Source organism: Poromitra crassiceps (assembly GCF_964638095.1).
Source record: "Poromitra crassiceps genome assembly, chromosome: 10".
NCBI classification, from domain to species: Eukaryota; Metazoa; Chordata; class Actinopteri; order Beryciformes; family Melamphaidae; genus Poromitra; species Poromitra crassiceps.
This window is the reverse complement of record NC_139631.1, coordinates 22,619,870-22,635,504: the sequence shown is the minus strand read 5'-3', so window position 1 is coordinate 22,635,504 and position 15,635 is coordinate 22,619,870. Positions and strand designations below refer to the sequence as shown.

General features: G+C 42.9%; 2 protein-coding genes across 3 annotated transcripts in view; both read left to right on the top strand.

Moving 5' to 3' along the window:
- The window catches only part of sorbs3 (sorbin and SH3 domain containing 3), a 119,983-nt gene that overhangs the window by 19,512 nt on the left and 84,836 nt on the right, over positions 1-15,635 (top strand).
- The window catches only part of inpp5l (inositol polyphosphate-5-phosphatase L), a 29,012-nt gene continuing 16,714 nt past the window's right edge, over positions 3,338-15,635 (top strand). The window contains exons 1-2 of one of the 2 annotated variants that reach the window (XM_083644737.1): positions 3,338-3,705; positions 13,439-13,480. In XM_083644737.1, the coding sequence (XP_083500863.1) occupies positions 3,646-3,705; positions 13,439-13,480 (102 nt within the window). In that variant the 5' untranslated portion in view covers positions 3,338-3,645. The remainder of the gene's footprint in view (positions 3,706-13,438; positions 13,481-15,635) is intronic. The other variant, XM_083644738.1, reaches the window with a different exon arrangement.

The following is a 15,635-nucleotide window of genomic DNA, read 5'->3' as shown; positions in this document are numbered from 1 at the left end:
ACACAGCTCGGGGTGAGGATTGAGAACTCCTTTTGAGCAGCCATACTCTGATCCCCTTGTTGCCATGCACTCTGGAACAACTTGTCCAGCTAGGATGCCTTTCAGTGGATGTGAAATATCGCCCACCCCTCTGCTGAGGCCTCATCCAAAAGCCATGCAGGTTGCTCCTGGCTGCCACAAACCACCTTTCAGAGAGCTTTCCCCCCTTTAGGTGCCTTTGTTTTCAATTAGTGATGGACAGGGCGACATTCTTTTGCGTCTCTGTGTTGCAATAGCTTCAAATGGATCTATTGACAAGGGGGGAATGAAGTGCACAATGCCCAGAGGAGGAGTAGAGGAAGCAGGGAGAAAATCTCAAAAGCTTGGTTTGACATGATTGAACAGCTTACTAACAGCTCTATGGAGAGCCAAAGTTTTAGGCCTCCAGCCATCTTTGCTTTCCCCCAGGCTGGTGCTCAGACTGCTGTGGTGAGATGCTGGCCTGCATGGCTCCACATCCAGGCCTTATCCACCCCAAATAAGTTTATCCATAAACACATTACATTTGGGCCCACTGTGTAGAAAAACACTAGCCTACTGCAGTTTTGTTGGTGATGATTACATTGTTATTCTGGAAGTTTGGGATTAGCCTACTCTAATCTAAGGAGCATGAACAATTGTTTAACCCCCAAGAAACAAGGTAAATTGATGGAATGCTTCCTGTTGAAGCAGGACTAGCTAGGCAGGACTTGTAGACTATGTAGCAGAAATGGGCTGTGCTGTTGTTGTCATGCAGGCTTAGTAGCCTAGTAATTACTGATGAGCACACACCCTTGAGGCAAGTTACAAATTAAGATAAGATCATTTCAGCTGAGACAAACTCATCTGCTTTTACACTATACTTTTATTTCAGATGCTCAGTAGTTATAGGTTCCTTGTTCAAGAGTGAATTGTCATTATTGAGAGGTAATTTAACTTTGCCCTGAAGAAAATTACTGCACCATAAAATTCATAGGTAGGTAGGTAGGTAGGTAGGTATTATGTATTATTGTGTCATGCATACTTCAGTATGCCCAGCCCGCATGGTCTTACAAGACACCATTGATTGCTTCATAGCCAGAAACATAGTGCAGCACATAGGTTTAGGCTACATCATTGTAGACTATACATTAGTATTCACATTACAAAATCAGAATCACCATCAATAACCTAAACGACAACATTATCATCATCACCAACCAACACTAATAGCATCAATGACAGCATCAAGGAGATAGAGAAAAGAAAAGGAAAATAAACAGACAGCCATTATATTTGGCACCTCAGGCCATCTAGAGTAGAGCTCTTAGTTTGAATGTGACTGGGAGGATAGAAAATGAAATACATAAATGTTAATTAAATAAAGTATCTTAATTAAACAAGTGTTCTAGTTTTTGGTCATCTGTCCACCAAAATATTTCAGAGTTTTGTTGAAGGATGTCATTGAACAATATATCTCTTAGGTCATCATAATTTGTACAATATAAAAGAAAATGAGACTCGCTTTCCGCTTCTCCCAGATCACAGAGCTCACATAATCGGTTCTCCTCTGGAATATTTTCGAATCGTCCAACCTCAATGGCCAGAATACCAGCTCTCAGCAGGGCCGTAACCAGAGTTCCGAAATAGGGGAGGTCCAGCAAGGGGAGGCGGATTCGGATTCGGCGAAAAAAAATTGCGTTTTTCCCCCCTTTTTTAGCCATATTTAGAGTAATATATCATTTTAAATCAACATTAGGATTATACTGTTGTGATGTCATTATTCAGTATATTCTCTTTCATGTCACCACCTGCTCAGCTCTCCTGTCAACATAATTGTAACTAACAAACACAAACTGTTTTAGCCAAATTCATATCAAAATGACACCTACAAACACAGGTACACAACCCAAGCCGTACACAACACACAAAGTCATCATCGATAATAAAAAAAACATACAGAGGGACATTTATTTATTCCTGATAGGAACGATTGAAAAATAAAATAAAATATATTATGTTGTTTTTAACTTTACACCACCTCTTTTTGTTACTTATTGGGTCATGAAACTGAAACCATGCATATAGCCACCTGCATACCTGACTTCGGGAGCTTGGCAATTGGCATCATGCATGATTACAATGAGATGCACCCACTTTAAACCTGAATAAAGTAATAAAACCACTAGTAAACCAGTAGGCGGCGCCTGGCCTGCTGTTCAGTGAGTGGCCTGGCCTGGCCTGGCCTGGCCTGGCCTGCAAAATTTTTTTTTTTTTTTTTTTTTTTTTTGCAGGCTGAAATATTAGGGGAGGTCCGGACCTCCCCGTCCTCATAGCTAGTTACGGCCATGGCTCTCAGCTGTGCAACCACTGTGCAACCAAGGATCTTTGGCTTCTTGATAAACAAGATGTAACATACAGTTCAGGGCCAAAACTACATTTGAGATTCACATAAGTCCTTAATTTAGGCTTTGGCAGTACATTTTCAAGCCATTTTTATTCAAATTTCAGTGGAAGCTTGTGTTTGAAAAGGTTTACATTACAGCACAAGTTATTTCTATAAATATAAACCATATAAACTTCCTCAAAGATAGATATTCATCAAAGATTCATATTTGGATTGTGCCTGTGGTGCTTAGTAGTTTACAGTGAGCTTATCGTACTTTATTACTTTATGGTAGGCTATAATATCTCATATATCAATTCATGTAGGAACATAATACTACATGAGTCTGTAAATTCAATTGATATCTTATCATAGCCACTTGTGACATTTTTACCATCTTGGTGGTATCACTAGTCTAAAAATATTAATTCAACTAGGCCACTGCGGTTTGCTGTGAATATTTCAGAGAACTAAATTGTAGGCTCTTATCATGTTGGTAAATGCAATTGCATTGCGAGACACACACACACACACGCACGCACGCACGCTCGCGCGCGCACACACACACACACACACACACACACACACACACACACACACACACACACACACACACACACACACACGTACACACGTACACACACTCACACACACACACACACACACACACACACACACACACACACACACACACACACACACACACACACACACACACACACACACACACACACACACCATGTGTTATCTGATTACTACATAGTTTCCAAGTAACTTAACCGGTAGGTTGCACATTTTCGGTGTATTGGCGGCAGATGCGGTGATACAAGGAAGACTGGGCGGAGCTCCAGTCAGAGTTCATAGCACAACAACACTGACTGACTACCGCTTGATCCGGTTATCGGTGTGTTTGTCAAGGCAGCAGATGCACCGTCCCCCCGGCGTTAAGTCCGCTAAGAACCCACTAGTCCAATTAAGCATGAGGGGCATATGACGGGACCCAGGCGGCATGTCTCCCCACTGCTCGGCTCGGCCATGGAGATGAGCGCTGCTCCTGGAGACGACAGTCCGCCATCAGCAGACATGCACAAGCTGGACTGAAAGCGAGCCGCAGTCAGTGCAGTGTTGCTGGTGTATTTTCAGCGCTATTGTCGCCGTTTAGACTCGGTACAGTCGGCCTCTGCACAGTACAGGCCTTGACGCACGTCATTTGGCGACGCGACGGAGTTTCCTCGGACTATTTCTGGAGGTGGATCGTTATCATGGGAACCTACACTGATGTGTTGCTTGTCACTGCCAACGTCGGATCACTCTTTGACAATGTAAGTAGACTCATGAGAAGACAGTTGCAACTGGACTCCCTATTTGTATACTGCAATGCTGCCTGGAATTCTGCAATGTGCGTAAATGTTCATGTTGTTCTAGGCTAATGAAGAAATAGTTGGTGGAAAGGCCCAACTAGTACAGGCGGCAAGTTTTACGATGTGCAGGCTCCATTATTTCTCTTATTAAGTGTTTTTGCCTGAACATTTTAGCTAAAAGGTGCACAGAGAAATAGCCAGTTGAACATGGTGTCAAATGTGTCAAAAGTCGGCGCCCCTGACGCGCGTATTGACCTGCTCTCACCTAAAAGTCACGGTCTATACCAGTGGTTCTCCGAGGAGCACCAGGGGTTCCAGGGGGTCCCCAGCAAATTGATGAATAGTTAAAAAATAATGTCGTAAGTTTCACACACAAATTACATAATTAGAGAATGGAGAATAGTGACTGTTTCACTGTTAGCCCTCTACCCAGAGATAGTCATGGAATTCTGTACAAAATCATATGAGTCATCATCATCATCATCATTTCCTTTATTTTACGTTTATTTTACCAGGTAGGTATCTGTCAATAAAAAAATATTCTCAGCTTGGTTGCATATCTCCACTTGACACCCATCATGACTTTTTGCTGTAGGCTAGGCCTCAATTCTGTAGGCTTGTACTAAATTAGTTGATATTTGTTTTTATTTCCCCCTTAAACGTCCATGACCTTGACATATCATTCAGTCTTTGGTTGTGATGTCTGCCTGCAATCCCTGATTGGGGGGGATCGCTTCAGTATTCCTATAGGGACTTAGTTACAATGTGTCTGTGGTACTGTTTAGTGAGTTTATGGTAAGTGTTTCATAGCTTATGGCATTTTCCATCTCCTCTGGCGCCACTACAGCATTCCTACAATACTCCCACCGGGAATATAGTTCATAGCCCCGGTGTGATATTTGTGTTTCCCTGTAATAGAGCTGTTCTAAAATGTTGGCAAACTCTGCATAAGAGTCTCTGCACTCTCTCCACAGTGTTCTTAGTTTTGGGCTAGGCTCTGCTGTCATAAACTCTCAGACACTGTGTGGGGGAGGAGGGCCCTCTTACACGAATGGAAATTTGGCTCAGGACCATGTTTCCGGTTGCCATATCTGGCCCCAATGAAAACATGTTAGATCCCATTGTGGGACATATCTGTAAACAGATGGATATCTTCCCTTGGGGCCTTGAGCTTTTCTACTTATTTTGGCCCCTGATTTCTATAAACAAACACTTGTAAACATTCACCCAGCCTTCGGGATAAGGGCAAGACCTTAAGCACATCACAGGATAAATCCTATTGCTTTACAGTCCTCTCCTCTCCTGTCAGAGAGGTTAAGACTCAGCCATCCAGCTCTAAAAGCCACTCTGTGTCATCATCAGTGACATTTTCTCTGGCATATAGACAGCCAATGTGTGGCACACCATAGTATCCTGGAGATCATCTCTGTTGTTGATGCTGATAATAAAGACCTGTCCATTCAGAACATTGCCGCATAACTCAAGACTTTGACTTGCCTGCTGAAGATACACAAAATGTACCTTTGTATTTCAACACCTGGTGTAATTACCATGCAGTCACTGCATGGTAATTAGTGTGGCGTATTAATGGCATATATATGCTTGATGTTGTGCAAAAAAAAAAAAACGACTTCCCCCTTTATTTTATACAAATTAAATGATGTGCATGGACTTTAAGAACATACCAGTAGATCATTGCCAATCACACTGGTAGGGCAATTGAACCAATTTCCCCTGAAATTATTAGAACGCCTGGAGTAATAAAGCCTTAACTTAAGCACTGTGTTGGATCCAGAAAAGACTCCCAGTTGCCATGCTTCTCTCAAAAGTCAAGATGAAGTTGTGCTATAGTTTCACTCAAGACCTCTCTTGCTAGGCTTGCCTGGTCTTGTTACTGGTATTCGCTTTTGCCACAGAACAAAGTGCTTTGCAATAAGAACAACAGAAATCTTGAAGGGAACATGGAGAGCACAGACCTCCGCCAAGGTTCTTGCTATTATTGCTTGTTTGTGAATCGGATCCAGATCCACTCCCAAATGTAATGGGTTCTGCTACACCCTTCCACAGAGTTTCATGAAAATCGGTCCAGTATTCTTTTCCCGTAATCCTGCTGACAAACAAACAAACAAACAAACAAACAAACAAACAAACAGACAAACAAATGCCATAAAAACATAACCTCCTTGGTGGAGGTAAATAGCCTATGGCAGGGGGTTTTCAAAGTCTGAGACTGTGGGCCTCCCTGCAGACAAAGCTTGGAAAAAGGCGTCCCCCCCTTGCTCAATTCCTGGATGCCTATGGGATCATGATTATATTATTTGATCCCATAGACACTCAACGATTGAGCCAAGATAGCCTGATATTGCTGTTTGACATACTTCAGACTATCTACCAAATACATAAGAAAAAGTCTGAAGGCATTTATTAGTAAAATAAAGTGGGATAATACAGTAAAATTCCACAAACCACTGTATCTCTTTAACTAAATCACACATGTTTAGGCTAGGCTAGGTTATTTCTATGTGATCTCCTTTTGATAACAAATTATTCTTTTTTTACTTACATTCACTGAGCCTCCCCCGAAACTGCTTGGAGCCCCCCTGAGGAGGCCCGCCTCCCACTTTGAAAACCCCTGGCCTATGGTATCATGTCTTTCGAGGAGGTCGATTATAGAGAGAGTAAGGCGTCATCATTCAGAAACCAAGACGGGGGAAAACAGAAACCCCCCCTCCAATCGTGGCGTTCTCCTATGTCGCGTGCACGGTGTGTGTTGCACAAAAAAGATCATATATACAGATGATGAACACTCCAACTTACTTCCTTGACAGCTAGATCCACATTTTTCTTCTCGCCAATTCTCAATGGCTTCCTTGTTTTGCTCAGGAGTACAAAATAACTTTAATTGGTGATTTTTTACATTTGTTGTCTGCGCAGCCCACCACACATTCACAACAGCTTTTAGCTATGTTTAATTCAAGGAAAATGATGCTGGTGTGTGGAAATGAACGGAGCTTTTCCCCCGTGATGGGCGTGGCCTATTTCATGCAGTGTCTCTATACACCCATCAGAGAGATGTGGCTTTGAAAGTTTCATGCTATGGGCGGGTAGTGTAGACTAGAGGTAAACACACTCGTGAGTCGTCTACCACTGCCGAGACCTGGGTTCAATTCCCGACAGCGGCAGCAGGACTTCCAGCTTGGTCAGACAGACACAATTGGATGTGTCTGCGGGTAAGAAGTCAGTAGGGTATGTGTCCTGGTCACTGCACTAGTGCCTCCTCTGGTCGGCCGGATGTGCCTGTTTGGGGGGGAAGGGGAACTGGGGGAATAGCATGATCCTCCCATGTGCTACGTCCTGCCGGTGAAACGCCTCGCTGTCAGGTGAAAAGAGGCGGCTGGCGAGTGCACATGTGTCGGAGGAAGCATGTGCTAGTCTACAACTCTCCCCAGAACGGCAGATGGGTGGAGCAACGACCAGGTCAGCAGGGGGAATTGGCCAAGTACAATTGGGGAGAAAATGGGAGACAAGCAAAAAAAATGATGGGCCGACCCCCATCGACCTCTGAGCCTTCTACATGATCGGACCATCATGATTATCTGTTCCAATTAAAAGTTTGCAGATTTAATAATAAAAAAGGCCAACTCCGCTCAACCGCGACGTGCGGGCGGCATTAAACAAGTGTACCCTATCCCCACTTCAGAGAAGCGGTAGAGCGGAGAAGAGGAGGGGAGGATAAGCAGAAGTCGGTTGTGTTGTTGTGAAATTGTTAAGACAAAGAAGAAACTTCACGTTCTTTCCTGTTTTCAACCCAATCTGAGTAATGTCTTCAACTGTGAATCCAATCCGCCTGTTTCCATGTTTCCATTACATAGGCTGTTAGGTTAAAAACTGAGCCCACATGAATCTAACGTTAGCCGCCAGTAATCCTGCCTGTTTTCTGCCAGCTAGCTAGTTAAATTCAACACACACACACACACACACACACACACACACACACACACATACACACGTTGTTGCTCGGAAACAACGTGTTGCAATGGGAGAGAGTCAGTGAACAGAATGGATTTGTGTGGGCTACATGAGCAGACACAACTTGTTTGTGCCGTACAGTAGAATGAGACATGAGGTGCCCGTCAGGTCACAGTGGCTGAGCTGCAGCCAGCCCCGTCACACTCACATGCAAATTCACTATGCAAAGTCCATCGCTCAGCTGGTCTGAGGCCAGCCAGCCCGGCAGGAGGCCGTACATGACGGCCCCACTTCAATGGCAGCACAGGACTCTGCCTGCCCGCCCGTTCCCTGCGGCTTTGAGGATATGACGCGTTTAAATTAATGCTGCAGGGTGAGCAGGAATGGCTAGCGCTCGATCAGAGAATAGTGGACTGGTATGATGATCAGAGAAGCTGCATGCCCGGGATATGACAATCTCAACGTAAATGGGGATACGTAGAATCTCAACGTAAATGTGAAACAACACGTGGACATTTTATGTTTCTATTACATTGGTATTTTACATTTCTGCAAACCTACAATCTCAAATAAAATGGCAGTTAACGCAAATGAACCATTAGTTATCTTTAGGCAAGTATAACAACTTGGTTAAGGTTAGGAGTATTATGGTTTGGGTTAGGCTTACATAACAATATGCAGTAGAGTATGGTTGAAATATAGACCCCCCGTTTTTCTCCCCAATTGTACTTGGCCAATTCCCCCTGCTGTCCCGGTCATTGCTCCACCCCCACTGCCAATGCTTCCTCCGACACATGTGCAATCGCCAGCTGCTTCTTTTCACCTGACAGTGAGGGGTTTCACCGGCGTGGGAGGATCACACTATTCCCCCCCCCCCCCCCCCCCATTTCCCCTCCCCCCTGAACAGGCGGCCCGACCGACCAGAGGAGGCACTAGTGCAGCAACAGGACACATACCCTCAATCCGGCTTCCCACCCACAGACACGGCAAATTGTGCCTGTATGGACGCGCGACCAAGCCGCAGGTAACACGGGGGCTCGACCCTGCAACCTTTGTGTTGGTAGTCAGGGAATCTACCGCTGCACTACCCGGTTCAGAAACATTGATATTCTAGGTATTGCAGAAACGTATGCCAGCATTTTATTCTGGGGACCAGGCTGCTCAATTAGTGGGAATGGGAGGCTGTTCTCTGTTCCAGCTCCACTCTGTGATTTAGGCTGATAAGATGGCTGTATTTTTCCATAAAACTTTCCTCTAGTGCAGGCTAATGCAATACAATACAGACTAAATGTTCCCTAGTGCAGGTTAATGCATTACAATGCAGACTAAATGTTCCCTAGTGCAGGTTAATACAATACAACGCAGACTAAATGTTCCCTAGTGCAGGCTAATGCAATACAATACAGACTAAATGTTCCCTAGTGCAGGTTAATGCAATACAATGCAGACTAAATGTTCCCTAGTGCAGGTTAATGCAATACAATGCAGACTAAATGTTCCCTAGTGCAGGTTAATGCAATACAATACAGACTAAATGTTCCCTAGTGCAGGTTAATGCAATACAATGCAGACTAAATGTTCCCTAGTGCAGGTTAATGCAATACAATGCAGACTAAATGTTCCCTAGTGCAGGTTAATGCAATACAATGCAGAGTAAATGTTCCCTAGTGCAGGTTAATGCAATACAATGCAGACTAAATGTTCCCTAGTGCAGGTTAATGCAATACAATACAGACTAAATGTTCCCTAGTGCAGGCTAATGCAATACAATACAGAGTAAATGTTCCCTAGTGCAGGTTAATGCAATACAATGCAGACTAAATGTTCCCTAGTGCAGGTTAATGCAATACAATACAGACTAAATGTTCCCTAGCGCAGGCTAATGCAATACAATACAGACTAAATGTTCCCTAGTGCAGGTTAATGCAATACAATGCAGACTAAATGTTCCCTAGTGCAGGTTAATGCAATACAATGCAGAGTAAATGTTCCCTAGTGCAGGTTAATGCAATACAATACAGAGTAAATGTTCCCTAGTGCAGGTTAATGCAATACAATGCAGACTAAATGTTCCCTAGTGCAGGTTAATGCAATACAATACAGAGTAAATGTTCCCTAGTGCAGGTTAATGCAATACAATACAGACTAAATGTTCCCTAGTGCAGGTTAATGCAATACAATACAGAGTAAATGTTCCCTAGTGCAGGTTAATGCAATACAATGCAGACTAAATGTTCCCTAGTGCAGGTTAATGCAATACAATGCAGAGTAAATGTTCCCTAGTACAGCTTAATGCAATACAGAGTAAATGTTCCCTAGTGCAGGTTAATTCAATACAATACAGACTAAATGTTCCCTAGTGCAGGTTAATGCAATACAATACAGAGTAAATGTTCCCTAGTGCAGGTTAATGCAATACAATGCAGAGTAAATGTTCCCTAGTGCAGGTTAATGCAATACAATGCAGAGTAAATGTTCCCTAGTGCAGCTTAATGCAATACAATACAGAGTAAATGTTCCCTAGTGCAGCTTAATGCAATACAGACTAAATGTTCCCTAGTGCAGGTTAATGCAATACAATACAGAGTAAATGTTCCCTAGTGCAGGTTAATGCAATACAATGCAGAGTAAATGTTCCCTAGTGCAGGTTAATGCAATACAATACAGAGTAAATGTTCCCTAGTGCAGGTTAATGCAATACAATGCAGACTAAATGTTCCCTAGTGCAGGTTAATGCAATACAATACAGAGTAAATGTTCCCTAGTGCAGGTTAATGCAATACAATACAGACTAAATGTTCCCTAGTGCAGGTTAATGCAATACAATACAGAGTAAATGTTCCCTAGTGCAGGTTAATGCAATACAATGCAGACTAAATGTTCCCTAGTGCAGGTTAATGCAATACAATGCAGAGTAAATGTTCCCTAGTACAGCTTAATGCAATACAGAGTAAATGTTCCATAGTGCAGGTTAATGCAATACAATGCAGAGTAAATGTTCCCTAGTACAGCTTAATGCAATACAGAGTAAATGTTCCCTAGTGCAGGTTAATGCAATACAATGCAGACTAAATGTTCCCTAGTGCAGGTTAATGCAATACAGAGTAAATGTTCCCTAGTGCAGGTTAATGCAATACAATACAGACTAAATGTTCCCTAGTGCAGGTTAATGCAATACAATACAGACTAAATGTTCCCTAGTGCAGGTTAATGCAATACAATACAGACTAAATGTTCCCTAGTGCAGGTTAATGCAATACAATACAGACTAAATGTTCCCTAGTGCAGGTTAATGCAATACAATGCAGAGTAAATGTTCCCTAGTACAGCTTAATGCAATACAGAGTAAATGTTCCCTAGTGCAGGTTAATGCAATACAATGCAGACTAAATGTTCCCTAGTGCAGCTTAATGCAATACAGAGTAAATGTTCCCTAGTGCAGGTTAATGCAATACAATACAGACTAAATGTTCCCTAGTGCAGGTTAATGCAATACAATACAGAGTAAATGTTCCCTAGTGCAGGTTAATGCAATACAATACAGACTAAATGTTCCCTAGTGCAGGTTAATGCAATACAATACAGAGTAAATGTTCCCTAGTGCAGGTTAATGCAATACAATACAGAGTAAATGTTCCCTAGTGCAGGTTAATGCAATACAATACAGACTAAATGTTCCCTAGTGCAGGTTAATGCAATACAATACAGAGTAAATGTCCCCTAGTGCAGGCTAATGCAATACAATACAGACTAAATGTTCCCTAGTGCAGGTTAATGCAATACAATACAGAGTAAATAATCCCTAGTGCAGGTTAATGTAATACAGACTAAATGTTCCCTAGTGCAGGTTAATGCAATACAGAGTAAATGTTCCCTAGTGCAGGTTAATCCAATCCAATACAGACTAAATGTTCCCTAGTGGTGCAGGTTAATGCAATACAGAGTAAATGTTCCCTAGTGCAGGTTAATGCAATACAATACAGACTAAATGTTCCCTAGTGCAGGGCTAATGCAATACAATACAATACAGAGTGCAATACAAGACAGAGTACATGGAAATGTACCTGGTATTCCTAACTGGGACAGGCCTGCTTGGCTGACAGGCGGTTTTGTGTGAGGGTTTATCTGTCTGCTTCCCACATGCATGTTTTATACTCCGCTGTCAGGCGGCCATGCATTATTAAATGTACCTCAGGAATGATGAAGAGAAAGGTGGCAGGATTATGATAGGTACAGTTACATCCTGGAACACAGAGCCAACAGGATCATATTTCCAAATAATTCCGACTGTTTGTTTTAACCTCCTTGGAGTCACAGATGGGAGGGGTGTTTGTCACACTGTACAATAGAACAAGTGTCAGCAAGTTCCACAAAGGAAAGGGTTTGAAAATCTGCTTTGTTTTGTTTTTCCCGTGACAACTTCCTTACACTGTCGAGTATTTCTTTCAGGTCAGTTAGTGGGCAGTGTGTCTTTAAAAGGATATGTTCAGCGATTTTGGACCTATATATATTTTATTCTCTTACATACCTGTAGTACTTGGACCTGCAGAGACTATTGACTCCAGAAACAGCTGTCAGTATAAACTGTGAGTTCTGTTCCTAGGCCTCTTGCTGCAATGAGTCCATACAAGCTAAATGCCTCAAAAAAGCCATTTGCAAATCTCAAAATGCAGGATGGCAGGGGCAGAGGGCTGATGTTTTGCATGGAGATCGTGTGTGAATGTGTGTGTGTGTGTGTGTGTGTGTGTTGTTTTCATGGAAATTGGCTAAACGTGTGTGTGTGTGTGTGTGTGTGTGTGTGTGTGTGTGTGTGTGTGTGTGTGTGTGTGTGTGTGTGTGTGTGTGTGTGTGTGTGTGTGTGTGTGTTAGGGCTGTGAATCTTCACTGGCCTCAGGATTCGATTCGATTACGAATCATCTGTCAACGATTCCACGATGCATCACGAGGCATCTCGTATCGCATCTCCAAGTCTCACATCCTCAATTTTCTATACTTGTTACTGCACATGGCTACTTTTTCATCAATTAATTAATACAAGCAGTCAGATAAATATCAACTCCCTTTTTTACTTAGAAAGTGCTTTAAAATCTGAATGTCAACATACATTTAAACATAAACGATTCAGCGATTAACTGTCAACAATCCGATTCTGCATCACGACACCTCCGCATCACGATGCATCGATTAAACTATTAATCTTGACACCTCTAGTGTGTGTGTGTGTGTGTGTGTGGGGGGGGGGGGGGGGGGGGGGGTGCAGGTTGGCAGAGGCAAAGTGGGGTGGGATGCCCCTGCCATCCTACATTTTGGAAGTTTGCATTTGCTATTGCGAATTTGCACTTGTTTAGAGGTATTTTGAGAGATGCTTGCTATAGACTACACCAGTGTTTCCCAAACTGTGGGTCGGGACCCAATTTGGGTCGCGGACCCCTGGGGAGTGGGTCACCAACTGGTCGTCATGGCAACTCATTACTGTATGTTTTTTGTGAGTTTGTGAGTTTTGACACAGAATGTATCTTTTGGGTCCCAAGATGAAAACGTTTGGGAACCCCTGGGCTACACCATTGGACTCAATTGTTAGGAAAGCTTGCAGCTGACTGAAATTATATAGCTTATAGCTCAGAAATCACTGAAGTTATATCCTTAAATGTTTGATCAGGGACATTTACTATTTGTTCCTGAAAGAAACATGCCTTTGCTGATGTTTGTTTTTGTCACTTTGTAGGTGGGAGAGATTCAAAGTGAGTGGTTACGACAATTCTATACGGTGAGTTTGCGTCCAACCAGGGCCGATTTTACCAACGGGCTTACCCGGGCTGAAGCCCGGGCCCCGGGACATCAAGGGGCCCAAAAAAAAAAAAAAAAAAAAAAAATTTTTTTTTTTTTTTTTTTTTTTGGGGGACCCTTGATGGTTTTTTTTTGGGCCCTCTCTCCAGGGTCTTCGCAAAAAATGTTTTTTTTACTGACGCCATTCAAAATTTTTTGCAGAGTAATAACATCCACTGTGAGAGGGTGTCCACCCGCTATGCCGACCACTCGCAATGCCAACCTTAGGTTTAGGCGTGGGGGGTGGGAGAGGTTAGGTTTTGGGTTAGGGTCTGGGGGAGGTTAGGTTTAGGCGTGGGGGTGGGAGAGGTTAGGTTTTGGGTTAGGGTCTGGGGGAGGTTAGGTTTAGGCATGGGGGCTGGGAGAGGGGAGGTCGGAACAGCGAGAGGAGGAAAGGCTCACCCACTTGACATTGATGTCATTGGAAAGTGACATTGTTAGAACATTGGACTTCACCACTCTAGTCAAACGCTTTGCCACGGCAAAAGTCAGGAAGAAGACATTTCAGGTACGAACAGACTTGAATACTGCTTGATTGATTTGTGCAATAATTGTGAGAATGTGTGTGTGCACTGTAATAATAACAGCAATAATAAATACTAAATAATAATAATAAAAGTGCTTGTTGTGACATCTCAGTGGCAATGTTTTCTTTCCAATCAGGCTGTTTATGAAAGAACATGATGGCTAAACCTACAGTTTGTGTTTGTAAGTTAGAATGCTGACAGGAGAGCAGGTGGTGACATGAAAGTTAGTGAGAAAAGGAGAAGATACTGAATAATGACATCACAACAGTATAATCCTAATGTTGATTTAAAATGAGATATTCCTTTAAATACAGCTAAAAAAGGTTAAAAAAAAACACTCAATTTTTTTTTCGGCGGCGCCCGTTGGGCGCCGCCGAAGCCCCCCCTTCCGCTTGAGGGGGGGGCCCTGCAGAGATGAATAGCCCAGGGGCCCATGAAGTGTAAAATCGGCCCTGCGTCCAACCATGGGCTTTTCTCCACTTCACTGCCTTTTTGTCACTGCTGAACAGGGTAGGAAATTAACTTTTTTAACAATGGCCCTTGTGAAATCAAAAACTTGTAGACCGACACTATGTAGACCGACACTATGTAGACCGACACTATGTAGACCAACAGGATATAGCCTAGTAGCTAGCCTACATGTCCAATCCATCCTCCAATCCTTTTAGGCCCTATGGGCAGACCGGGAGAGGGTCAGCGCCTTTTTCTTTTTTAGTTCAAATGTTTTTTATTTCACATTTTGCAACAGACACAAACAGAAAAGAGCACGCAGGCACAGACATCCACATGGAAAACAACAGAGAATATGTCACTCTAATAAGGAAGATGTGTCAACTTACAGTGTCAAGATAACGGAGAAGGGGATGCCAAGTCTTCTCAAACTGACCAAGTCTCTCTGCCAAAAGCATATATTGTTCTCTCAAGATGAGAAAGTTTTGTCATTTCTCCCTGCCACAATTTAGCCGACGGGACTTTCCAACACTTTAGAACCAGTTTCCATATTTAGAACTTTAGAACCATATTCTCACAATATCTTATTCTTATATATTTAGTAAATTATATAATATAGTTTAGGCACATGAGAAGGGTGCTGGCAGTATCGATATGAAATTTCACAGTACGGTACAGCACGGTACAGCACAGTACAGTACAGTATCTACCAAAATATCACGGTAGCCAGTAGTTAATTAAACGTACATGGCCCATAAAAACAAACAAACAAGTGTTTTGCTCTGAAGAAAAACATTGCTTTATTGAACTGAAACTGAAACTATCGTGGGCAAAGGTTTTACATCGAAAGCTTACGGTACGATAACCGTAGTTGCTTGATATCGCAGTAAAACAGTATATTGTTACATCCCTAACTGGCAGGGATGTCATCAGTACATTGGTGACATACAAGTAACCATAACTGCTGAGTGTTCCTATGGAAAACGGATACTGAGCTGATACCGTGCCATAGAGACACTGCGTAACGCGTCATCATTCGGAAGCCACGCCCAAGATGGGGGAAAACAGAAAGCCCCCCTCCAATCCTGGCGTTCTCCTATGTCACGTGCATGGTTGCAC